Source organism: Amphichorda felina (genome assembly GCF_050947745.1).
Source record: "Amphichorda felina strain 45539 chromosome Unknown scaffold_5, whole genome shotgun sequence".
NCBI classification, from domain to species: domain Eukaryota; kingdom Fungi; phylum Ascomycota; class Sordariomycetes; order Hypocreales; family Bionectriaceae; genus Amphichorda; species Amphichorda felina.
The window spans coordinates 1,897,166-1,921,829 of NW_028145045.1; the positions used below are offsets into that span (position 1 = coordinate 1,897,166).

A 24,664-nucleotide genomic window follows, 5' to 3' on the forward strand; every position below is an offset into this window, starting at 1 on the left:
CCGGCCACCCCCCCAAAAAAAGACGGGAGGTTGACCAGAAATTTCGGCGACGCCAACCCCTGACGCCTCCACCAATGCTCTGAGCATCCAGCCATCTCCAGACTCGAAGCCCGATAATCTCGCCCTCCCAATCCTCCCGCCAGCGCCTCTGCTTGGACGTTTGGCCGCATCTCCGTCCCCTACGGACCCGCCGCGCTACCCCTTCCGTCCTTCCCTTCCGGTAACGCCTTCTGTCTGCTCTTCGCCGTTGCCGACCACGCGCTGCCTGCTTGTACGAGCTCACCACGGCTCCCGATCGAATCATTCCCGGCACTACGGTGCTCTGCTGCCTCGCTTGCAATCTAGGCGACTGCATCGGGAGCACGGGGCAGAGGCAACAACCGGCAACGTTCCTCTCGCTCTAAGCCCGCCATCGAGCGGCCATCACCAATCATGTCGTTTCTCTTCAAGTCAAAGAAAGGCCAGGACCGGGCGTTAGCGAGTCGCGACGGCAACACTGGCTCCCAAGGCTCAGTCCACAGCACCGGTGGTCGCGGCCCTCGAGATGAGAAAGGCGCGCGCTCCACGCCGACTGGGAGCCTGAATTCGTTGGATAATGATGGCATTGGCATCCCTGGGAGCCCTGACCGGGGCCATTCGCGACGTGGTGGAAGCATCGATCACACTCAACAACCGCAATCGCAAATTCAATTGCAGCAGCCACAAGGACAGAGCGACTTGCCGGTGAGTAAACCGGAACAGCTTGCGAAGCTATCTGGCGCGACACGCGCATCAAACGAAGCTGGCTAACCCTCACACTGTAGTTGCGCAATGGGCCTCAGGCGGCCAACGCGAATAACGCCTCCCTCTACCCCTGGTCGCAGCGAAGACTCACATATACATCGTCGCATCCGAGCCCGTTCCCGCGATATGGTGCCGCCGTCAACTCGCTATCATCCAAGGAAGGAGATATCTACATGATGGGCGGCCTTATAAACAGCTCTACGGTCAAGGGTGACCTGTGGATGATTGAGGCTGGCGGCAACATGGCTTGCTACCCCCTGGCCACCACCGCTGAGGGTCCTGGGCCAAGAGTAGGCCATTCGAGCTTGCTCGTTGGCAACGCTTTCATCGTCTACGGCGGTGACACAAAGATTGACGAATCGGACATACTGGACGAGACACTGTACCTGTTGAATACTTGTGAGTCTGTTGGACTGTGTACCCCAGGCACCACGCTGACAACCAGTCAAAGCTACTCGGCAATGGTCTCGCGCTCTCCCATCAGGTCCCCGCCCGGCGGGTCGATATGGCCACTCTCTAAACATCCTGGGCTCCAAGATCTACATTTTCGGTGGTCAGGTCGAGAACGATTTTATGAACGATCTTTCGTCATTCGACCTAAATCAACTGCAGATGCCCAATAACCGCTGGGAGATCCTTATGCACGGTGAGGCGTCTCCCAAGATGCCGGCTGCCCGAACAAATCATTCCGTCATCACCTATAACGATAAGATGTATCTGTATGTGTACTCTGCTTCCTATTTCATGGTTCAGACGCTGACCCCTTGGCAGATTCGGCGGCACAAACGGCCTGAAATGGTTCAACGATGTCTGGTGTTACGATCCCACATTCAACAGGTGGATGCAGCTGGATTGCATAGGATATATACCAGCCCCTCGCGAGGGCCACGCCGCAACTCTTGTCGACGACGTCATGTACGTATTTGGTGGACGGACCGAGGACGGCACAGATCTGGGTGATCTCGCCGCATTCCGCATCACTACACGCAGATGGTACACCTTCCAGAACATGGGCCCGTCCCCCTCGCCCCGTTCCGGACACAGCATGACGACAGTCGGCAAGTCGATCGTCACCATGGGCGGAGAGCCGAGCTCGGCCGCCTCCTCCGCCAACGACCTCGGGATCCTCTACGTTCTAGACACCACCAAGATCAGATATCCCTCCGATGCGCAGCAGAACGCCCAGAAACTCGCCCAGGGGCAAGGGAGGCGCCCCAGTGTGACTGATTCACCCGGCTTGAATCGCTCCGCGCCAGGCCGCGATGGCTCGGCTGGCCCTCCCGATCAGCGGAGAATCATGGGCGTCCCATCTAACGCCGGCACCCCTCCCAATGGTCACCGTTCGCCGCCCCCCAACGGCATGGACGGCGGGTTTCAAAGCGCCAAGCTTCCGCGAGCCGCACTTGGCGCTGCAGGACCTCCGCCGTCTGGTCCCGTGCCTCAAAGACCCGGTGGCGCGGATTCGCCTGCGGGTCGGGTACGCGGAGCGTCTGCCGATCGCACAGGTCCCGCAAGTTCGCCTCAGATTCCATCTTCTCAACCTTCGCCCATTACCCGCGAGATCATATCCGAATCGGAGACGACCTTGGTCGGCGTCAATGGACGGCAGACACCAACCCAATCCCAGCAGGCGCAACCGGCGCGGGCACTCTCAAAGCAAGAGGGCACAAACTGGGATGGCTCAAGAAACACCCACAGCAGGCAGAGTCGTGTCAAGGGCTCAGTAGACAGTTCCACAGAGCCCAACCTTAGATTGTCTACCCTTCGCCCGTTGTCTCCCCCAGCTCCCACTCGCCAACCCAGCAACCCTCTAAACAGGAGGTCCTCAGGACGAAACTCCCAAACAGTGGTCCTCCTCAAGGAGCTTGACTCTGCCCGCAACAGGAACGCCTGGTATGCATCCGAATTGGAGCTAGCTAGGAAGGCCGGTTACGTGTCAACCGCCACATCCATCCCCGCGCTCGATGGAAAATCAACCGAGACATTTGACGACGAGGATCGACCCCTGATCGAGGCGCTGCTGGCGATGCGGACAGAATTGGCCAATGTTCAGAGTGCCGTGGATAAGCAAGCAGCTACGGCATCCAAGCACATCACTGAGGTTGAGAGACAACGCGATGCTGCTATTCAGGAAGCCCTCTATTCCAAGGCCAAACTGGCGGCACAGCCAGGGCCATCTGGCAGCCGTGCGTACGGCGATGAGAACAACCGGGCCGAGGAAATGAGCAGGAAACTCTCCGCAGCGCTTCAACTTCAAAAGGCACTTCAATCGCAGCTAAGCCAGACCAGAGTGGATCTTGAGAATGAGAAAAGAGCGCGAAAACTCGCTGACGACACTACGGATGCTGCGCAGAAGAGAATGGCAGACCTGGAGAGCTACAAGCAACAGACTTCGGGCGAAATGGAGCGTTTGAAGGCCGAGCTTCATATGGTACAGCGGGAGGCCCGCGAGCACTCAGTCGCATCAGCAGACGCCATTGGTGCCCTAGCCCTACTCAAGGCTGAGAAGGAGGAACTTGAACGGAGTTATGAAGAGTCCATGGGCACCTCACAAGGCCACAATGAGACTTTTGAGTCGCTTCGAGCAGCCATCCTGGCTTCAGAGGACGGCAAGACACACCTGCAGTCCAAGCTTGACGAGGAGAGGAGTCAGAATGAGAAGCTTGAGGAAAAGCTGAACAAGCTCAAGGCCGAGCACGAGGCTCGCACCGCAGAGCTTGTTTCCGCCACACAGCGACTTAGGGATGCCGAAGTACTCGCCGAGCTGCACGCCAACGAAGCCAAGACACACCGAGAAGCCGTCATGGCCGGGCTTGACAAGATCGCTCTCCGAGATGAGTCCAAGGGTGGCAATTCGGACAGCGATCGGGTCGCCGCGCTGCAGAACCAGGTGGCTTCCTCCAATGCTCTGGTAAAGAAATATCAGCAGGAAGCAGACGCCGCCGCCGACAGGCTTCGAAGTGCAGAGGAGCGCATTGCCGGTTTGGAGCAGTACCAGGAGCAGTCCAGCCGAGAGGGTGTCGGGATCCGCAGGCAACTGCAGTCTGCCCTTAGAGACACGCAGTCACTCCAAGCGGCCAACACGGACCTAAAGAACCAGCTCGCCGCCCAACAGCTCGAGACCAATGCCATGACGGTGCAACATACTGCACTGAAGAATATCCTGGACGAGCGTGGTATCAGCCCAACCAGTGCTGTCCGAAATCGTGGTCTCAGCAATAGTCCGCAGATCAACTCTCCCGAACAAGGGCGTGTGCGCGAGCTCGAGTCCCAGCTCCTGAGTGCGAACGCTGCCCACGAGGAAACCAAGCAGTCATTTGCCATTCAGCACCAAGAATCCGAGACAATGTATCGCGAGAAGTTATCGCAGCTTGAGAACGACTACCGATCTGCTGTACACTACGTCAAGGGCACAGAACAGATGCTAAAGCAACTCAAAGAACAGCTGAACCGTTACAAGTCCGAGAACAGTCAGCTTAAATCTGAGATGGAAGAGCTCGAGGATCAGCTACAAACTAACGCCCAGAAGGCCGCAGTACCTGCCGAGTGGGAAGCGGAGCGGAGCAGCCTTCAGAAAAAGATTGAGAGTCTCGAGGCGGAGCTTCAGGCGTCCGGCGCCCACCTCCAGAAGGAGCTGGAGAGCGTTCGGGCGGAGCTGATCCAGAGCAACCGCCAGCGCGATGAGGCGGCCAAGTACAGCAACGAAGTCACTGAGAAGCTCAGCACTCAGCTCAAGAACTTTGAGCAACTCCGTTCCGAGAACACGCAGCTTGAGCAGCGTGCTAGCGAGGCTGAGCAGAAGGTATCTCTGCTACTTGATCAGGTTGAGCACTCAGTGGACAACTACCGCCGTCAGAGCCGCCAGCTTCCTAGCATGATGAACTCGGAGCTGAGCCCTGGTGCCAATGGACATGGCATCGGGCATAGCCGCAATGACAGCTCCGACTTCGGGAGCAACTACGAGGGCAGCAGCAACAATAACAACAACCCCAGCAGCAGCCACAACGTGTCGGATGCTAGGAACAGCGCCGCGTTGGACAACCTTGCCAGCGAGCTGGAAACCCTCCGGAGTCACTGGGAGGCTACCAACAAGAACTATAGGCTCAGCACGAACTTTGACCTCGACCCCACTGCTACTGGCAAGCGAGATGACGATACCATAGGACTGAGCGAGAGCCTCGCCGACTGGAGAAAGAAGCTTGACACCGAGGAGCGTACCGTGGCCCCAGATAATGCCCGGCATGGCTAGACTGATTCGTTTATCACGGCTATGTCTTGTCTTTTTGGATATCGCGAGGCATTAACGACGCATTAATACCCAGACGTCTCGTTTCTGAAGCTCTTCGACGGTGGCGCATCTTTGTTTTCCCTACGACTGTACAACTCGTCGACATGGGCGAATTGGAGTTCGGTTTCTTCAGTATGTTGTGTTGTGTGGCGTGGGGTCGTATTTTACAGACGGATAGGTTTCGTTTCAGCCAAAACGATACCTAATTTCTATCTGAGGGCCTCGAAGGCTCTCATTCCAACAACGTGCTGAGCATGGTGGTTGTTTTCTGTGTTACTTTTCTTCTCTTCCATCAGTGTTTTTTTCTTTTTCTTCTTTGTTTTTTTGACGATCAGTATACACCACTCGACGCTGCCTCAAGAGGCCGACGGATTTTTGCCATGATTTGGAGGGAAGACGCAAGTCTATTTGTTCCCGTCCAAAGCGCAGGAAGGACGATGTAAATTATACGCTGCTGGTTTCCCACCCAGGTTGGAATGGAATGGATGTTGGTGTCGGTGCTCTTCTTACTTGGTTCGGCTTCACACATAGTTGGAGCTAGGGAGACGAGAGTTTACGCTTCAGAGGCATTGTTTTTCTATTTCTCCGTTTCATGCGAGCGAGTTTGGTTCATTTCTGGACGTGGAACGCGGATGATATGGCCAATGTCGACATGAAATCGTTCAAAGCTTTTGTTAATCAGACACGTTTCAATCCGCATGAATTTCAAAGTCTATCATCGCCCATCGGAGCAGGCTATATTCGTGATCCTTATCCTCCTTGCCGTAGTTCAGTGACTCCCCGGCGCCTTGATTAATAAAGGTGTACAACATGGGCGCCGTAGCCCTCATGGCTTCTTTCTCCCTTTCCGATTATGCCCCAGCCATGAGGCCTTTCTGGATCTTCAAGCACCTCCTGAAGTCGAGTTTGCGGCCCTCTTGGGGCATGTGCTCGCCGCTTGCGATGCACAGAACGCGCATCTTGGGGTCGTAGCGCAGGCCCGTGAGCAGCTTGGGCGTGATGAGGAAGTACTGCGACGTGTGCTCGCGGCAGGCAATCTCGACCATGCGCTCGTGGACCATGCGCTCGTTGCGCGGGTCCATTCCCTGGTTGATCTCGTCGACGACACGGAAGGGCGACTGAGCCATGGACTGCAGCGCCATGAGGTAGAAGATGGTCGAGACGGCGCGCTCGCCGCCCGACTGGCGCTGGGCGTTGAGCTGCTGGAGCTCTTCGTTCTCGCTGAGAGCAGGATTCACTTGTTAGCAGAGATAGAGCAGGGGAGGGGCTGGATGTTGCAAACGCACCGGAACTTGACCATAATGTCCAAGGCCCACTGGTCAAAGTCTTCGTCCTTGTGCACACGGACCTCGCCGGCACAGCTGATCTGCTCAAAGTTGTAGGCAAAGGCATCGTTGATCTTGGCCACCAGCTGGTCCAGCTGGGGCTCCCACTTGGCCATGAGCTCCTCGGTGTCCTGGGCTAGGCGCTGGAGCTTCTCCTGTGACGCCTCCATCTTGCGCTTGAGGCGTTCGATCTCGCCCGCGCGGCGCTCAAACTCGCGGATGACGTTGGGGTTGGCTGCGTGGATGAGCTCCAGCTTGGCCTCCTCGGCCTCGATCTCCATCTGGATCTCGTCGGCCGACTTGCCCTCGCAGATGCCCACAATCATGGCCCTCCACTCTTCGGTCATGTCGTTCATCCTATCGTTGACCTGCTTGCATAGTTCCTTTCCTCGAGCCTTGGTCTCATCGAACAAGGCGCTGGCTTCCTCTGCGATACGCTTCTCGGCCTCGACGCGCTCCATGATACTAGCGTTGCGCTGCTTGAGACCGCCAATGTCCGATTCGGCTTCTATATGCCAGATACGAGTTTCCAGGAGGTCGTTGTGGGCTTGCGCAATCTTTTCGAGCGACTCGGCGTGCTCCACGGCTAGTCGAGCCCTCGAAATGGCTGCCTTGTCCCACTCGAATTGCAGGTCGACCATGGTCTTCTTGATATTGCGCATGCTGGCCTCGCATTCCGCCTTCTTGCGCTCCTCGGATTCTGCACCCGTCAGTATACAACAACTGGCGCCAAAGGGAGCGGCACCGCTGCCTACCTATCTTCTCAGGAAGAGACTGCCACTTCTGGTACTCCTTCTGGAGGTTACTCTTGTCTTGCTTGAGTTGCTCCTGTCAATATGTTAGTCAACGCATCCTGCTAGTGGTGGGATGGTCATGGCGTACGATTGCCTGCTCAAGTTCGTCCATCTTTGAGTCGATGCCGGCTCGCTGGTTCACCATCTCCTTGTACTCGGCTCCCAACTTGCCCCTTTCGTCTCTGAGCTCAGCCAGTCGCCGTTCCAGCTCCGTCTTTTCCTGTGTGTCCACGGGTTGTGACGTCCAGTATTTGCCACGCTGGATGTTCTTGGTGACCGTAGTCATGGCCTGAGGGCCGTACTCCCTCCGGCGGCGCACTTGGTATGATTGCTTCCCCGCAGCCCACTGGTTAACTGTGCCGCTCTGGACAAGACCCTCGTACTGCGCGTCAATATGATCGCTGAGAGAGACGCCAGACCTGTGGAGCCCCTTCTCGGCACAGAGCATGGCTAGTACGGGCGCAGGGCCGTCCACATAGTCAATGGCAAAGCCGTCTAGACCCAATTGCCTCGCCGCCTCCCGGTCGATTGGCGACTTGTATGATTCCAGCGGGTTGGAGCATGTCCTAATGACCACGGACAGACTCATGACCTTGTAGAGCTGGTTGGAGAGCTTCTTGTAGTCGTTCCTTGTCTGGGCAGTGAAGCAGGTGAAGTCATCGTTCTGGAGAAGAGCCTGGACCTGGTCAGAGTACCGCTCGTCCTTTATGGAGCAGCTGACCATGGGCGGGCCAAAGATTTCCTTCTCGAATTGGTCCTGGTGGGCCTCGATCCATTCCCAGGCCGCAGCCAGTTCCGGGAAGTGCTTCTTCATGAAACTCAGCTGCTGGCCTTGCTGAGTATCGAAGGCCTGAATGTCCTTTTTGATCCTATCAATCTCCACGCCTAGACCGTGGCCTCTCTCCTTGAAATCTCGAATCTTGGTTTCGAGCTGCCGCCGATCCGATTCCAACTCTCTCTTCTTGTGCTCCTCGCCTCGCTATTGTGAAACGTTAGCTCCTCCTTTTGATTCCAGTATCTCAGTGTTGGGACTCACAATCTTCTGATTCCAGTCGGCGCCGTTGAATTCCAGCGGCTGGTTCTTGAGATCAGCCTGGAGATTGGTGACCTTGGTCCGGGCCGTGGACAGCTCCTTTTTCTTGACCTCGAACCCCTTGCGCTCCGCATCTATCTTGTCCTGGAATTCCTTGACCTGCTCCGAGGCATCGGTCACGCGACTTGCCAGTCTCTGCGATTCCCGCTCAGCGTCCTTGACTGCGCTCAGCTTGGCAGGCACCAAGGTCCCAACCCGCCGGGCGTACTTTTCCTTTTCGTACACGGCCTCCAATGAAGGGCCACTCTCCTGCTCAAGACGCCGGAGTGACGCCCTGGCGGCCTCTCTCTGCCCCTTGGCTGCCCTGTTCTCCTCCCGGGCCTCCTGGTAGCGACACATCAGGTGGGCGCCCTTGAGGTTCTCAATGTTGGTCTGGATCTCCTCTCGCTCCCGGATTCTATCCACATCGGCCTGCAGCCCCTGCTGGCGATTCTCGAGGTTACGGAGGGTCTCCGCGTCAGTCTGGGTCCCCGCGCCCAGCTCCTTCTTGTCCTTGTGGAGGCCCTGCAGCTCCGACTGCCACTCCAGCATCTCCTCAGGGGCGGCGGCGCGCAGCGTCTCGTGCAGCAGGTTGACGGGGGTGCAGCTGGCGAACTCGACGACGCGCTCCTGGGGCAGGAACTGGCAGATGTTGTCGACCTGGATCTTGAGCTGGCGCATGAGGTTCTGGATGGTCTTCTGGTTCGTCTCCTTGCCGTTCAGCCACCACTTCTGCGAGTCGCCGCCCTTGGGGATGAGGACGCGCACGACGGGGTTGCACCGGTCCTTGGGCCGCTTGCGGAGCTCGATCTCGATGGTGGCCTCGTCCTTGTTGTGCTTGACAAAGTCCCTGGCGGAGGAGGCGCGGGCGAGGAGCCTGTGGTGGAAGCCCAGACCGAGGCAGATGGCGCAGACGAGGGAGCTCTTTCCAGTGCCGTTGGGTCCGATGACCATGTTGAGGTTGGGGCCGGGGAAGAACTCGGCCTTCTCGTACGTGACAAAGTTCTCGACGGAGACTCGGACGATGGCGCCGGGGGCAAAGTCATCGGGGGAAAAGCTGGCTGCGACGGTGCCGTTGGTGTTCCAGTTGACGGTGCTATTGATGCCATCTGTCTGCATAGACGACTCGCCGTTGACGACGGAGCTCAGGCGAGGGCGCTTGGGGGAGTCGGTGGCACCGGACGAAACCGTCGAGTCGCTGTCGTCGTCTTCGAGCTCGTCGCGCGTCCGGCGGCGGGCGGTGGACGGGGGCGCCATGGCGCCGAGTCGATACGTTGGCTCCAGTATATACAGTCGAGGTCGATGGCGTACTCGCGCCGTCAGATCAAGTCTGGTGAAGGCTGGCGAGCTGGCGATGCCCTGCACAGAGGCTGTGGGCGTGGCGGTCACTGTGTGGTGGGGGCGACGCGTCCAAGCGCGTTAGGCAATTAACAATGATCTCCAATTCTCCATGTCCTTTTGTGGGGCAGCATCTTCCGCACCTCTGGCTTGGTGCGCCTAATAACTCTCAACAAGAGCTCGTGCCGCTTTATACGAAGTAGAAAGTTCCAGTCGTTGTTTGATTCCACAAGCTCCTTTACTGCAGTTGGACATGACATCGGATTAGGTGGGTCATCTACATTGCATGGAAGTGTTTTCATAGCATAACAATTAATTGAATGTTCAACCTAGATAGTAGTGGTGGGTGCACCCAGAACGTATGCCACATTGAAAGATATCCTAATTATACCATCTTTGAAATACTACCCAAGTAAAACCCTCCAGCTATCCATGAGACGGTTGCCTAGAGCCGTGCGAGAGAGAAGACCATGATCCAGGGAGGACGGGCAGTGTGGTACGGTGCGAACCGGGGGATGGGCACATATATTCGCACGTTGGTAAAAGCATACTATCCGTATTCGTACAACACAAGGTAAATAGAGGCGCGGATTTGATAGTGGTAAAATCATCCGCTATTATATACTTCTTCACTACCTTGGGTTAATTCCCCGCCACTCCTGCGAATGCACCGAGAGGCATCCAAATGGCGGCTTTAGAGGCAGCCGTACATTTCATCTTGCTGATCAAGGTTAACATCAGTTTCAATCTTCAAGTAATTGATACCACTCCGGAATCTCCCTGACAAGACTCCACATGTACTTCTCCAGCTTGACCGAGCACTTGGAATACACCGTCGTCGCATCATTATACTGCCGGCAGTTACTGAAGATCAACTTGAGATCGGCAACGAGGTCTTTCGGTTCGGTGTAAGAATCCTGCATCAGTTTCTCCTCTATTGTCGAGAGATCCATCGGCGACGTGATGACCTTGTAATAATCGGGCACCTCGTCTCTGTTGACCGGGTTGACAAAGGGCCATGCCTGCTTGTGGTTTTGGACCTGGTACAGGAAACGCCGAAGCTCGTTGAAGTGAGGTCCATGGCGCGGCTCCCGGGCCAGCTCATCCATGTCCGGGCTCCATCCAGTTGCCCGGATCGCGGGAATAGAAAGTGGGTCGATGGGCGTGATGATGCCGCTGCCGCCGGCCCACTGCCGGGGCGGCGGATGGACGACGTGGCTGTTGCTCTTGGTTCGGATCTTGGCCAGCACGGTTTCCCTTTGCTTCAGAAGCATACGGCCGACCTCGAGGTAGCGGATCCGGGGAAGCATGGAGCACTGCATGAGGGTCCCCCCCTCGTAATCCTTGATGTACCCCATCCAGAGAGACTTCTCGAGGGTGATGTCCTTGGTGAACCCTTGTTTTTGGAAGTACCCGGTCGCATAATTATCAGCGTACGTCAGGAAATGCATCACTGGGGAGGTTGCCTTGACATAATCCTTCAGGTGGGCCATGAGATGGGCCCCGTACCCCTTCACCTGCTGGTCGGACGAGACTGCGCAAAACACAATCTCGGCAAACCGGCGCGCCCCGAATGCTCGGTATGCTATACCGCCAATGACCTCGAGTGGCTTTTTGATGATGGCAACAGAGGTGTGGTTCCGGTCGTAGACGAGGCGTGCGATGTAATCCTTGGGCATCTTGGGGAGTTGCTTTTGGAACAGGCACTTGAGGCCAGTAAGAATAATCATGCTCTCTCCGGCGCCGTCATTGTTGACGACCTGGACTTCGATCTCGCCGTTTCGTTCTTCCAAGACCGCAGGCTGGAGACGGTTAGAAGGTTGGCTGGGCAGTGGTCGCAGATACCAAGCAGCATGCAACGTACCCTGTCTGGGAAGGGGATCCTGGTCATGGGAACCGGTGCGGCATCCGGGCTTGTGCACCCATCATGAGATGTCTTGATCCTTTTCGGGGCAGAGGAGGTGCTCGTAGTAGTGGTAGTATCTAGGTCCTGGGAGGCGCTGCGCTTCGCGCGGAGGATGTGTGGAGCTGACTGCGGCTCTGCCTCGTCCATCTGTGCTGAGCCACCAGCGACTCCAGCGACTCCAACGAGCCTGGATCTTCACCTGGGGAGCGATCCGAGTGGAAGCGGAGCGGTGTAGGCGGTGGCGGCTTGCTTTGCGACCACGTTGCGGCTCGCGAGGGCATCTCGGCGCAACAAGCGAGGTGCAGCACGGCGGGATGGTTCGAAAGGGGGAAAACGGTGAGACAGTCTTCCAACAATCCAAGGATTCACGACAACCGGGAACCAATTGGGTCGGCCAGTTGGCCTGCGGGAGAGCACTGTTGGCTGTGCACGCAATCGCACATGTGACTTGGGGCAAAAAAACAAAAAAATGCAATACAGAAACGCCTTTCAGCCAGCCTCGATTTCCTCCATGTACGTACATACTTGGCTACTAGGTAGTATTCGCATCTGATATTGAAACGCATACGGAGTACAGGCGCGTGGACATCAGTGTATGGATACAAGGCCCAGCGATCGCAACAGCACGCCCACTAGGTATCAATCGGCAAACAAATAGTCCTTTTGGCATTTGGCTAGTGTATACTACTAGCTCATTCTCCGGAATAGCGGCATCTCCTTATCCCGTCCCATCTCAGCTCTCCTCCTCCACCTCCTCCTCCTCCTCCTCCTCCTGGCCTCAACCCAGAAGGTTAGAACGTCACGCTCAGCTCCTGCGCCATCCCCCCGGACAGTACCGTGTCCTTGCCCTGGATGTCGTGCGGCAGCTCATACGTCTCGTACTTCTTCAGGTACCAGTTCTTGGCGCTCGACGCCTTGTCGTTGCTGTCCTTGAACTCGGTCGCGTCGGCCGCCCTCAGGAAGTACGAGACGGCGTACCGGTCCTCCTGCTGCACCCCACCCAGCGGAAGCACGCGGTGCAGAGCCGAGCGGAAGCGCTTGTTGGACAGGAACCGCAGGGTGTCGGCGACGTTGATGATGGCGTGGCCCGGGCGCGGCTCGACGTACTCCCACGCGCCCGTCACTGGCGATGCCACCTGGAGACCCCACTGGGGCGCGAAGAGGAGCGTCAGGGTGCCAATGTCCGTGTGCATGTTCTGCCCGACCTCGTTCAGGTTCTGCGCGCCCTGCGGGTAGTGCAGGAAGTAGAGCGTGCTCTTGGACCGCGCATCGTCGCGGTGGTACGTGTCCAGGCGCTCGTTGCCCTTGAGGTTCAGGCCGTCGGAGAGGCAGTCCAGCACGAGCTTCAGGATGAAGTGGCACGAGGCGTTGAAGTGATCGAACAGGGGTAGGTTGTCCTGGACAACGGGTGGGAGAGCCCAGCGTCCAAGCAGCTCGTATCTTCCAATCTTTGGATCAAGTGGTTAGAAAATGCACCACCAAGAGCATATCATCATCGGGTTCTTGATGTACCTTCAAAGCTTCGAAGCCATCCTTGAGCGACTCAACGGCTCCGGATTGGTTACCCGTAGCCTTGAACCTGGTTTTCATGTTAGCAACCCCGTCCGTACCTTGGCCGTGTACACTGTACATGTATACATGTAGCCAGTGGAGTAAGTCGAGGAAAACACGTACCCATGTGCCAGCGACAGTGTGGGAGTTTGCAATTTCTCCTCTGCAGGCTGGGCAAACCAGCGCTTGGTGATTTGGCTTAATTGGTCCAGGTCCTGCCACAGCTTTTCGGAGCCCAGGCTTCGCAGATCTAGATAGAAGAAGCCGTCCCTTTCACAGGCTTTCAGGAGGGTCTGCACCTCGTCCTCGTCACGGCCAAAGAGATTCTCAAACTTGATGGTATAGAGATCGGCCGTCTTGACTTGGTCGTAGGGATTTGACTCCATGTTGGACGGCATGGTGAGAGAGATGGTAGTAGATTAATATTAGAGTGCCAGATGAGATATAGGCGTTGAGGGATACAGCGCACAACTCGGTAGTCACCGCATCTACACGTAGACTATAAATACTACAAGTATTTGAACGAGAGATGTCCCTCCCGGCACGACTCTTGCGGCCACGCCGGACATGTAACTACAGTCACGCCCGTCTCCTCGCGCCATGCTTGGTACTCGTAGCAGAATAGAACCTTGAAAGGCTTTGAGACAACGGAGGGCCCGACGGGCGAGGAGGAAAGCTCCGCTCTTCCTCGATGTTGTTAGCATCTCCACACGGATACTTCGTCATACATAGTACAGTACAGTACATGGTAGTATGCAGGTCCAGCCTGCATTTGCAGAGACTGATCTGATGTCTCTAACTCAGACAAACATGATATATGCCAATCGGAACTGCACTTGACCAGGTGCCGGGCCGCGCACTTCTCATACTTGGTACGGAGTACATGATTTATACATTTAGGGGTATCCATACTGCATCACTGGCATGAAACAAATCTGCAAAAATCTGAGCCGAGGATGCAATTTAACCTGCAGTTCCAGCTTGTCCAGCGAAGGGCTGAAAAAAAAAAACACATGCTCATATTGATTATTTACACGATGTGGACGAGAAATGGATGTGGGTGAAGATGTCTCACATGGGTGCATGTAAATCGTTTACAGTACGGTGTATCCACCGTCATACTTGCTCCGTACGTACATATACACGTATTACGACGCGAGTACAAGATGTGCCATGTACTCCATATTAATGACACAATGCTGCCACCACTACGAATACTACTACGAAGTACGAGTACGTATACATGCCCCGATTGATGCCAGCCGGCGCATGGACTTGACTTCTCCTGTTTCACCAACTTTGTATCTAGTACTACTCGTACGTACGACATGATTCCTATTCTCCAGACCCGCTGTGACCTTGCGAGCCACATGCGCATGTGCGAGTACGTGCTCGTACACGCGTCGTGGATGAGGGAGCAGCCCTTGACGCTCTATCTCAGCTCAGGAAATGCTCCGAGCGCTGCCAGTCCACCTGTGTGTACAAACATGACATGGTGCTTCTCATCCAGCTCGCCCAGCTCTGCCATGTTGAGGACTGCCCCCATGGCCCGCCCCGAATAGATGGGGTCGGCGAGAATCCCCTCCTTGGTCCCGAGCAACCTGACGCCCCTGGTGGTGTTCTCGTTCCATGCGGTATGGGTTCCGGCGTTGTACCTTGTATCGAGGACAACATCGTGAGGCTGGACCGCATCCTCGCCGAGGCCGATGAGCCTGGCCGTCCGCTGGGCAATCTCCAGGATCGTAGCCTCGAGCACACCGGGGGGCTTGTCGTAGGTGTCGATGCCAATGATGGCGCGGGATCCCCGCTGAACAGAGTCGGCATTAGACTCTGCCACCAGACGGTCGGCGAGCTTGAAGCCTGCAATCATGCCGCCAATGGTGCCCCCGGATGCGACAGGGACAACAATGGTGTCGAAGAAGACGCCCAGGGCCGCCTCCTGCTCGACGACCTCGAAGGCCCAGCGGGCGAAGCCGAGACCACCGTGCAGATGGGCCGAAGCCCCCGAGGCGATGATGTACGGCTCCCCACCTTTTTCCTTGATGGCGGCTGCGACATGCTCGAGCGGGGTGTTGGGCTCTGCATACTCCGCGCCGAGGATGCCGTTGACCTGGACGTTCCCGGCAGTGTCGAAGGCGCCCGGCTGCCCGGCCGACGATGATGCTGGTGATGCATGAGACTGCGGGACCAGGACCGTCTTGAGCCCCAGGTGGTTGCCGACGGCGGCCACCTGACGCATGTGGTTGCTCTGCGTGCCGCCGGTCGAGACCAGGGTGTCGCAGCCGCCGGCTAAGGCCGAGGGCACGACGTACTCGAGCTTGCGGATCTTGTTGCCGCCGAGCCCAAGGCCAGACGAGCAGTCCTCTCGCTTGGCCCAGAGCGAGAACCTGCCCGAAGTGTGCATAGTAGCGTGCACATGTCTCGTAAGACTGGGGAGGGGGTGGAGCGGGGAGGGCTGGTCGAAGAGGAGAGGAGTGCGCTCAACCGAGGCCAGGGGCTCTGGCAGGACGACCATGTTGGAGGAACTTTTGGGTGGGATGTCTGGACTGTGGATTGGTGTACGAAGTACTGTGGATGGTTTAGGTGGTGGAAGAAACAAAGGCTGTACTATGTGTATGGGTACTGTTCCAAACAGCGTCAAAAAGAAACCGGGATGAAGAAATATCTGACAGATATAAATCGTCGTAGGGCTTCTGCTCGAGAGCTACGGTGCCAGGTGGTTCACAGACAGGTAAATCCCACGCTAAATGTGATATATCGCCTTGATACCGCTACTAGGGATGCACATGTACGTGTATGCGTTGACACTGCCATGTAAGTACATGTATGTACCTGCGGCAGTATGTACGGAGTACTCCGTGGTACGTGTATAGACTCACCTGCGCTTGGATATGTATTGACTCCAAACGTGGCTACGTTATGCAGCCACACCGACCTTCTTAACCATGCACTCACTAATTATAGGTTTTTTTTGGGAGCACATATCCATCAGATGACAAGTTATGCTTAACTGTTATGCGTACTCTGTGTTCAGATCTGCCCGTTGATGCTACACATCGGGTAGTATTACGGATACTAGTGTTTATGTATGAATGAGCATCATCGATAGAATAGTGCGAGTAACAAGGACTCTCCCGTCCCGTGCCGTCCCAGGCCAGGCAGGGGGCCCAACCGCCCAAAGCCAAGCTTTGCGTCCAAGCGTACGTCTAAGCTTACTATGGTACGTCCAAGCTTTCGTCATGTCGGCCCATGTCTCTCTCTTTGTTTTTGCTTTTTGAGTCGGTCTAGCTTGAGGCCCAGCCACTCACGCGCATCTCGCCACATCGACCATGTTCTCCATGATGTACGTATATTCTTCAGTAACTGTCGGCATGGGATCGCCGGTTCCCTCGATTTGATTGTTTTTCCGTGTTTGGCCGTTCAGCAAGCCCCCCGCCCTGTCTGTAAATCACGGGCTGCCCGTGAATCCCGGCTCATTGTCTGTGGTTAACCTGGTCAATATAGTTGACAGGCATTAATAACAAATGTGCATGTATACATATCTCCTGACGGTATATTACCTCAATCGTGTACTCGACCCTCTCAGTATCGCTCGAGCAACCGACTAAAAACCTTCTCCCACTAAATTGACGTGCTGCACTCCCCGAGCCCAACCATGCCAGCTGCCACCACAGAGACCAATCCGCCACTGGAGCAGGCCGACCTCCACGTGTTGAACTTCTCGTCTTTGCTGGGTGGGGACAAGACTGAGCTGGCGAACCTGTTGTCTGCCTGTGAGCATCATGGCTTCTTCTACCTGGATCTCCGTGATTGGCAGTCGGGAAGTGTGATAGAGAACCTCGAGGCAACGTGGCGAATCATGAAGCAGTGGTTTGACCAGCCATTGGAGGAGAAGCTGAAGACTGAGACCATATCCGATGCCCATGGGTAAGCCGGCCTAATATAACCTTGCAGTCTCTGGGTGTTATATTTAGTAATAATGCTGACTTCCCAAAGGTTCAAGCCGCCAGGCGTGCAGTCGGGTGTTAACGAGAACACGCGGGACGGCTTCGAGGCATTGAGGGTAATTAGGGACCACCATGGGCAATTCATGACGTTCCCCGACTAACAGAACTCTAGATCAGCCGTGTCGGTCTCCTCAACCGGGCAAGCCTTCCGGGCGTGGTGCACGAGAACCTCGAGCTTTTCGAGAAGCTGCAGCTCTCTGCCCACTACGTGCTGAAGACGCTACTGGGAAAGCTGTCGGACGCCGCCGGGCTCGAGGGAAGTGATCGTTACGAGAGCTACCACCCGGATGAGCTGCCCTCGAAGAGCACACTGTTCTTCCTGCACCACCCCGTGAGCGACGCCCTCGAGGACAAGACGGCTCGGGGCCACAATGCCCACACAGATGTCGGCTCTTTCACGCTCCTCTTCACGGAGCAGCCGGGCCTGCAGGTGCTGTCGCCAACGACCAACGAGTGGGAGTATGTGGTTGCCAAGCCAGGACACGCCATCATCAATGTCGCGGACACGCTCCGCTTCATCTCGAAGCGGCGCTTCCGGTCGGCCATGCACCGCGTGCTGCCCCCCGGTGGCAAGATGTCCAGCGACAGATACTCGACGGCCTACTTCCTCCGGGCTGGCGACAGCGTGGTCTTCAAGGGGCTCAACGGGGAGGAGGTGACGGCGGAGCAGTGGTTCCTCAGCAAGTATAGCAGCTTCAACAAGACGCTGCAGGAGCAGCGGGTGGACTCGGTCGCCACTGGGGGTATGGATAGGGACCTTGGCGTATCGGTTTGAGAGAGCGAAGCGAGATGCCAAGACGGAGCGTTGAGCAACTTGGAGGTTGGGTTTGAGGGAGGGCTTTCCACGTGACAACACGTCATGTTTCCTCATGGGACCTGAGACCTGTTCTATCTGATGTTCTAATGCCCCGCACCTCCTTTTCTGCTGGCAGCTGCAGACTGCAACGAGCACATCATCCCCAATCGCTTCGTTTTTGCCGCTCGCTAGACACGCTGTCTCACATAGCCTCCGAATCACACGAATACTACGCAATTGTTGCTCCCTCTCACACCTTAATTCGTGTCGTCCGCCACATGGTCAATCCCCTGCGGAAATCCGGACTTCCCAGCTGCCAATGTACAGATACTCTCCCACAATAGTCGCTCCAACGCTGCTGCCTTCCCCCTGAAAACGGCTGGACTCGGCGAAGAGACTGAGACTGTTGCACAATTCCGCGTTTCCCAGCATTGGTCTGCCATCCGGGGTTGTGGGAGAGTCTCTCTATTCGTGGGGGCTCTGATCATCCCAATCCCAGTCTCGGTTTCACGCTTCACTCCATCTCGAGGACGCCGCGCGTTCATGCCATGATTATTGGCGAATGAGGAGCTCCTCCACGGCGGATGTCTGTAATGGTCGGTCGATCAGCTGTCACCCGGAAGCATCTCAAGCATCCCGGGGAGCCAAGGTGCGGATATGTGTTCATTGAATAAGCTTACCTGGGTAGTGTGCATACGGCTTGTGTCCCGCCTCTCCGCCTCCCCCGCCTTGACAAGGTTGCATAGAGTCTCAGTATTCTAAGACTCTGGTGAATGCACGAATACAAAGTACAGATCTCCGGCCCCCAGACCCACTGCGGCCCCCGGTGTAAGACCGGTACTAGGACACCGATGAAGATCGGCCGGAGACTAGAGGCGACCCACCGGCGGCCATTGGCGGGGGGGCGACCAGGGGGGGTTTCTCAGCTCAGATCGTTGTGGCCGAGACACGAATGATACCGAGTATTCCGTATGGCGTAGAGACAGACTCAGCCATGTCTGACTCGGGGGCAACCAGCCACCACACATGGCGACAATGGGGGTATGATTACGGATACATGAGCCTCAATTTTCATGGCGAAGTGACAAGAACCTTAAGAGGATGCCTGGGTGATTGAGAAGGTGTTCCGTCTGGAAGCCCAATCATCCACACCTCTCCCACCAACCCCTCGTCTTCCTCTTGCGTGTCTTCTTTGCATCTGTTTCTGTTCATTCATCGCCATCCAACTCTCTCTGGATACCAACAGCTCTGCTAGCCCAGCATGGTCTCCAAGGACGGACCTCCTCACTCGGGAGCTGCACCTGGACGTGTCACCACCTGCACCAAGTCCACTTGCAACCCGGACGCCGATGAGGAGTCTCCCCTTCTTGGCAACAGCCAGACGAGGTCTCTCTCAGAGGAGCCTTCCAACACATACCTCGTCATCGTTCTTGGCAGCGTCTTCATGGGCGTCTTCCTCGCGGCCCTGGATACCACCATCGTCGCCACCCTGGCCGTCCCCATCTCCACCAGCTTCAACTCGCTGAACCTCCTCTCATGGCTCGGATCATCCTACCTCATCGCCAATGCGGCCTGCCAGCCTCTCTCCGGCCGGCTGACCGACATCTTCTCCCGCCGCTCCGGCCTCGTCGTGTCCAACACGCTCTTTGCCGTCGGAACCCTCATCTGCGGACTTGCACAGACTGAGGGGGCCATCCTCGCTGGCCGTGTCGTGGCAGGCATTGGAGGCGGCGGGCTGAACTCGATCAGCACCTTTGTCGCCAGCGACCTTGTGCCCTTGAGGAAGAGGGGCGTTACCCAGGGCGTCGCCCACATCTGCTACGGCGTCGGGGCCGGTCTTGGTGGACTGTTTGGGGGCTGGATGAACGACGCCTGGGGGTGGAGAGCTGCCTTTCTCAGCCGCGTGCCACTGATTATCGTCTCGGGACTGCTGGCCTGCTTGACCCTCAGGACGCCCAAGGCGGCCCCCAAGGCGAGTGAAAAGTCAAGGCTGTCGAGGGTGGACTTTGCAGGTGCCTTCACCTTGGCCCTCGCCCTGGTTCTGCTACTGCTGGGCCTCAACTCGGGCGGCAACGTCGTCCCATGGACACATCCACTTGTCCTTGTGTCCCTGCCCCTGTCGGCCGTCGCCCTGGGGGCTTTCGTCTTTGTTGAGACAAGATGGGCCAAGGAGCCCATCATCCCCATGAAGCTGCTCCTCAACCGGACCGTCCTCTCTGCCTGCTCGATGAACTCGCTCATCACCATGGTGCTATTCATGGCGACATACTACGTCCCCGTCTTCTTCCAGGTCAGCGGCTCATCGGCCACGGCTTCCGGCGTGCGTCTCATCCCCCAGAGCATCGGCACCTCCATCGCCTCCCTTGGCTGCGGCTACACGATGAAGCGGACAGGAAAGTACAAGAAGCTGGGCCTGGCCATTGTCGCCTGCTCCGTCGTCGGGTTCGCCGGCCTCAGCACCATGACCCCCGCCACGCCCGCCTTCCCACCCTTCCTATACCTCGCGCTAGTCGGCGTGGGCTACGGCGGCATGATGTCCGTCTCGCTGCTCGCGACCATAGCCTCCGTGTCCCCCGAGGACCAGGCCGTCGCCACCTCGGCCATCTACGCCTTCCGCTCCACGGGATCCACCGTCGGCGTCACCGTCGCCTCGGTCGTGTACCAGAACCTGCTCCAGGCGGGCCTGCACGCGCGCTTCGACGGCTGGGAGGGGTCCGCCGAGGTGATCAAGCGCATCATCGACTCTCTGGACGAGCTGAAGCATCTCCCCGAGGGCTGGAGTGAGGGTGTGTATGAGGCGTACGGCGTTGCGTTGAGGGGAGTGTTCCTGACCGGGCTGGGATGCGCCGTGTTGGGGTTGGTGGGGACGAGCTTCATGAGGGAGTATAAGCTACACAATACCATGTCTCGGGCGGATGATGATGAGTAGTGTACTATGGACGTTGACTGCTCCTGTTGCTAGCAGTATGGTTGTATTTGTTAATGGGCTTAAGATCTATTCAGTATCGGTCTTGGTCCTCAAGGCGGGGGTAGCCAGTAGACTCGGGTAATGTCACGCTCACATGGCATGTGAGGAGGATTGAAAAAGCGTCTTGATTTCTGCTTTCTAAAGCATAAAATAGGGCAGTGTTATTAATATGCCATCCTAATTGTATAAGAGATTACCTGGATGAAGTGAATGATTGCTTATGGTGGCCTGATTGTCACAAGTCGGGTTCCGAGGCCATCGTCGTGTCACTCCTTGGTACGATGTAGCTTGTCTGTGTTGGCGAGACGATAGGCCCTTTTCTCCGCAAAAGGGCAACTCTCGCGTGGCTTATTAGTTGTAAATTCACTACCATACTCTTCTCAAGGAAACAATTCTTGAAACCAATCTGTTCTCCAATCCTACGACAAAAGTGCTGAGAAGGGTCAAGGGAAGCGCCGAGGAGAAACGCTGTGAATATTATTCAGGCCTATTCAGAGCTCCAGTGGCAGAAAAGTAAGATAGAGGATGTAGGAGAGAACGAGCGCCTCGGCTCGGGAAATCTCGTCGGTTCTGGAAGTTGCAGTCCGCTTTGAGGGCGTCTCGGGGGATCCCAACTCCTGAGGGGGACCTTTTTGATCAACATGTCTGCTGACATCTTCGTAGACGCAGGAGGTTACAGGCCTTCCCACATTGGCCTTGTGAAGGGTCGGAATGTAGATTTCACGAAGGTGTATTCTCGTAGTTGTACGGCAAACTTCGACTCTGGGAGCATTTCCCATTTCCCCTGAACCTTTTGATAAGGGATCTAGGCTGTATTGTATGCTACATTGGGTCCCTCGTGCTCGCCGTGGTAGATTAACACCAATCGCCAGACACCTCTCATCCTCTACCTTAACTTCCGCTCCCTTCAGTCATTTTCTCCTGCAACGCTTTACCCCCGTTAATGCCCCTTCTTCTTGTAAGTGCATCAATCAGCCCCTGACATTCATTCTCCAAAGCTAGGTCTAGCGGAGTCATGCCTCCGTGATCACGCATATTTAAATCAATTTCTGATGTGATCCCTAAAAGCCGACGTAAAATAAGTACTGATATCTCGCCGGACCACCGAGAACAGCATTGGGCCACAGTATGTAGCGGGGTATTACGGCGGACTATAAGGCACACTGCGTCAAAACCCCATTTGAGGTATCTATATGTGCGACCGTAGGGTATCTCCATTTGCGCTCTGCCATTTTGTCATGCTCCGCAAATACTTCTGCAATTTCAATATCTCAGCGCTCGATCGCAATTTGCAGTGGCGACCGGGACAGACTGACAGTGAATGCGTTGGTATCAGCGCCACTGCGAAGAAGCAACTGTACGACTTCCTTGCTGCTGTATCTGGCGGCCACATGAAGTGGAGTTTTGCCATCTGCATCAGCAATTTGAAGACTCGCACCGGCTTCGACCAGTAAACGAACAGCCTCCTCGTTCGTCTCATGGGGCGCGATATGGAGTGGCGAGGCTCCGCCTTCCATTCTCAAGTTGACGTCTGCTTTGGCTGCGATTAAGACCTGAACGGCCTCATCTCGCTGGTATTTGGCTGCAAGATGTAGCGGGGAGCGTTGCTTATGATCACGCTAGTCCTTGTTTACACCGATCTACTTCAAATTTCTCTCCATCTTGAAATGTGTTGTAGGCAGGTTCGCCTTCATTGATGCGACATGCCGTAAAGGATCCTCGATTCACGCCATTCTCAGTTTCTTCAGATGCTTCTTTGTTCTCATTGCCCTGTGTCGCAAGGCCAACCACCCTTCGGGGAAAGATGCCATGATCTTTATAGTAGGTTTTTATATTGGGGATCTCCAGAAGCTCGGGAGCACCCTCTGGTGTCCACCATCGAAGATCTCGCTCAAGCCGTTCTTTAGAGGGACTCGATCCGAACAACCTCAGACCTAATTTTCGTCCCCCGCCTGAGCGAAGTCTGCTGTAACCATATCGCCAATTGGCAAGGTTCCCCAGCTCACGGCGAATCTTCGCAACACGAGCCAGGTGCTGATTCTGCTGATTCATGCTGCTCGGCTTTTCTTCCAGCGGCTCATGATCCTTTCTATCACCGCTGATCACTGCGTACTCGTTCCGCAACTCATCTTTTGGGTTGTTTTCCGCCTCATTGGTGCTTTCTGAAGTATTCTTCCCTACTTCTGGTTCCCACCAGGGTGCTTTCGAGAGATGTCCCAAAGTGAGTGCAAACCAATCGAGCTCAAAGTTTGGCATCAAGTGAGTTGCGGATGGAGGTTCCGCAAGCCCCCGTCGAACCCATGCCTGGATAATGGTCGTGATTATCATGGCACCAAGCTGTGCGATTGATGCTGCCCCAGTTCAATCCTCGCAAGCCAATAAACTGGACGAGAGATCCTAGTAGAGAAATGCCAACTCCAGCAACGGTTGCAGTTTCCAACCCCAAGCCTGGCTCCTCTTGGGTTGAACCAGCGTCTGATGACTGATCTGTGGTGTTCGACTTGTCTCTTCGACGGTATTCCATGATGAGATTCCGGTTGCGCATAGGATAAATTGCAAATGGCTTGAACACCTGGTCGTTTACAGTGTGGTTCTTTTGTAGCCAAACAACCCAGATTTGGCTGCTTTGGTCGCTTTGATTGCTCTGGTCGCTCTGGTCGCTTTGGCTGATAGTCTCATAGTAGGTCTCGGTAGTGCTTTGTTTCACCACCCAACTGCATATGAAAATCCCGACTACAAGGAGAACGGTTCCTATAGCAGTGAATGGAAAAGCATAACGGTCGACTGACTTATTGTCTTTGAGAAACGAAGGCTGAATAGGACGATAGTAGGTGATGAGCCCTGAAAATATCAAGACACCAATCAGAAGTACAATGCCAATAAAAGCCATGAAGTACATCTCTCCTCTCCCAACTCTGCCATGGCAGTTGAATGATAGATTCGGCGCGGAGCCGTCGTTGTCGCAAATGATTGTAACCGTCGTCTCTTTGGGATTGCTTCCAGAGTCTTCCGCAGGAGGAGTGGGAGGTGAATGACGGCTTTCGGTTCGCCTTTGCGGTTGGCTTTCTTCATCTTTGCGAGACTCGAGATGAAGGCTCCGAGGCCAATATTTCGTGAAACTCTTGTAGCAGCGCTTGAAGATTTCACAATAAGGGTTGAATATCTCGTAGATGGACTGGAGACGATATTGGAACCGAGAGTAGGCATATTTAGGTCCAAATTTATCTACAAGCTATATCAGTATATTTTCCCCCATTTTCCAGGGAAAACTTACATGTCTCTGCCATTAATTTCCCCTTTACTGCTTCGTTCAAGGTCATGAACGTTACATCACACTTTTTGTCCAATTGGGCTTGAGTGTTCGCCGAACCTGTGGTCAGCGCTGCGGACTGGGAGTTGACGTGCTGGGGGTTGACACGAAAGTCATCGTGCCTAGGAAGTACTGGCCGTAGAACGGCACGTCTGTATACCGGTCCGTGGCGGGGATGTCGTCTGGGTTGGACACGTATAGATCCATTATAAGATTGACGCAAAGATTAGATGAGATAAGTGAAAAGCTGGAGTTTGGCGATGTCAGCTATTTGGGGACGTTCACGTCTTGGAAAATGACGGGCTTCACACCTGTTTGCTGGGGCGTGAAGCGCCGCCTGGAGTGGGACCAGTGACACGCGAATGCATGCTGGGCCAACAACAAGTGATCTGCTTGGTCAAAGTTATATACATAGCATGCCCATCGGCCCCAGCATGGACTCATGCATGCAATCAGGGGATATCCATATTTAAGGATATAGGGGAGCGTACGCCTATAGTGGATTAGGTATTGGGCCGCTTCAGGG

General features: G+C 55.7%; 7 protein-coding genes across 7 annotated transcripts; 3 read left to right on the forward strand and 4 right to left on the reverse strand.

Moving 5' to 3' along the window:
- Window positions 1-432: 432 nt before the first annotated feature.
- On the forward strand, window positions 433-5,032 carry KEL2 (Negative regulator of mitotic exit; the record flags this gene model as incomplete). The annotated part of the gene is made up of 4 exons (XM_083194871.1): window positions 433-723; window positions 804-1,182; window positions 1,235-1,502; window positions 1,555-5,032. 4 exons carry the CDS (start codon window positions 433-435, stop codon window positions 5,030-5,032), a joined length of 4,416 nt encoding a protein of 1,471 aa, XP_083049784.1.
- An 890-nt stretch (window positions 5,033-5,922) lies between these two features.
- Window positions 5,923-9,519, reverse strand: SMC5 (DNA repair ATPase SMC5; the record flags this gene model as incomplete). The annotated part of the gene is made up of 5 exons (XM_083194872.1): window positions 5,923-6,292; window positions 6,358-7,096; window positions 7,152-7,224; window positions 7,279-8,169; window positions 8,227-9,519. The coding sequence occupies 5 exons, from the start codon at window positions 9,517-9,519 to the stop codon at window positions 5,923-5,925; spliced, it is 3,366 nt and encodes a 1,121-aa protein (XP_083049785.1).
- Window positions 9,520-10,343: 824 nt separating this feature from the next.
- On the reverse strand, window positions 10,344-11,653 carry GCN5_2 (bromodomain-containing protein; the record flags this gene model as incomplete). The annotated part of the gene is made up of 2 exons (XM_083194873.1): window positions 10,344-11,402; window positions 11,465-11,653. The coding sequence occupies 2 exons, from the start codon at window positions 11,651-11,653 to the stop codon at window positions 10,344-10,346; spliced, it is 1,248 nt and encodes a 415-aa protein (XP_083049786.1).
- Window positions 11,654-12,297: 644 nt separating this feature from the next.
- On the reverse strand, window positions 12,298-13,455 carry ACO1O0_005452 (uncharacterized protein; the record flags this gene model as incomplete). Its single annotated transcript, XM_083194874.1, has 3 exons — window positions 12,298-12,954; window positions 13,019-13,085; window positions 13,181-13,455. 3 exons carry the CDS (start codon window positions 13,453-13,455, stop codon window positions 12,298-12,300), a joined length of 999 nt encoding a protein of 332 aa, XP_083049787.1.
- A 1,034-nt stretch (window positions 13,456-14,489) lies between these two features.
- ACO1O0_005453 (uncharacterized protein) lies at window positions 14,490-15,572 on the reverse strand (the record flags this gene model as incomplete). The annotated part of the gene is made up of 1 exon (XM_083194875.1): window positions 14,490-15,572. One exon carries the CDS (start codon window positions 15,570-15,572, stop codon window positions 14,490-14,492), a length of 1,083 nt encoding a protein of 360 aa, XP_083049788.1.
- Window positions 15,573-16,712: 1,140 nt separating this feature from the next.
- Window positions 16,713-17,839, forward strand: ACO1O0_005454 (uncharacterized protein; the record flags this gene model as incomplete). Its single annotated transcript, XM_083194876.1, has 3 exons — window positions 16,713-16,984; window positions 17,054-17,120; window positions 17,177-17,839. 3 exons carry the CDS (start codon window positions 16,713-16,715, stop codon window positions 17,837-17,839), a joined length of 1,002 nt encoding a protein of 333 aa, XP_083049789.1.
- Window positions 17,840-19,121: 1,282 nt separating this feature from the next.
- Window positions 19,122-20,789, forward strand: ACO1O0_005455 (uncharacterized protein; the record flags this gene model as incomplete). Its single annotated transcript, XM_083194877.1, has 1 exon — window positions 19,122-20,789. The coding sequence occupies one exon, from the start codon at window positions 19,122-19,124 to the stop codon at window positions 20,787-20,789; it is 1,668 nt and encodes a 555-aa protein (XP_083049790.1).
- Window positions 20,790-24,664: the final 3,875 nt, after the last annotated feature.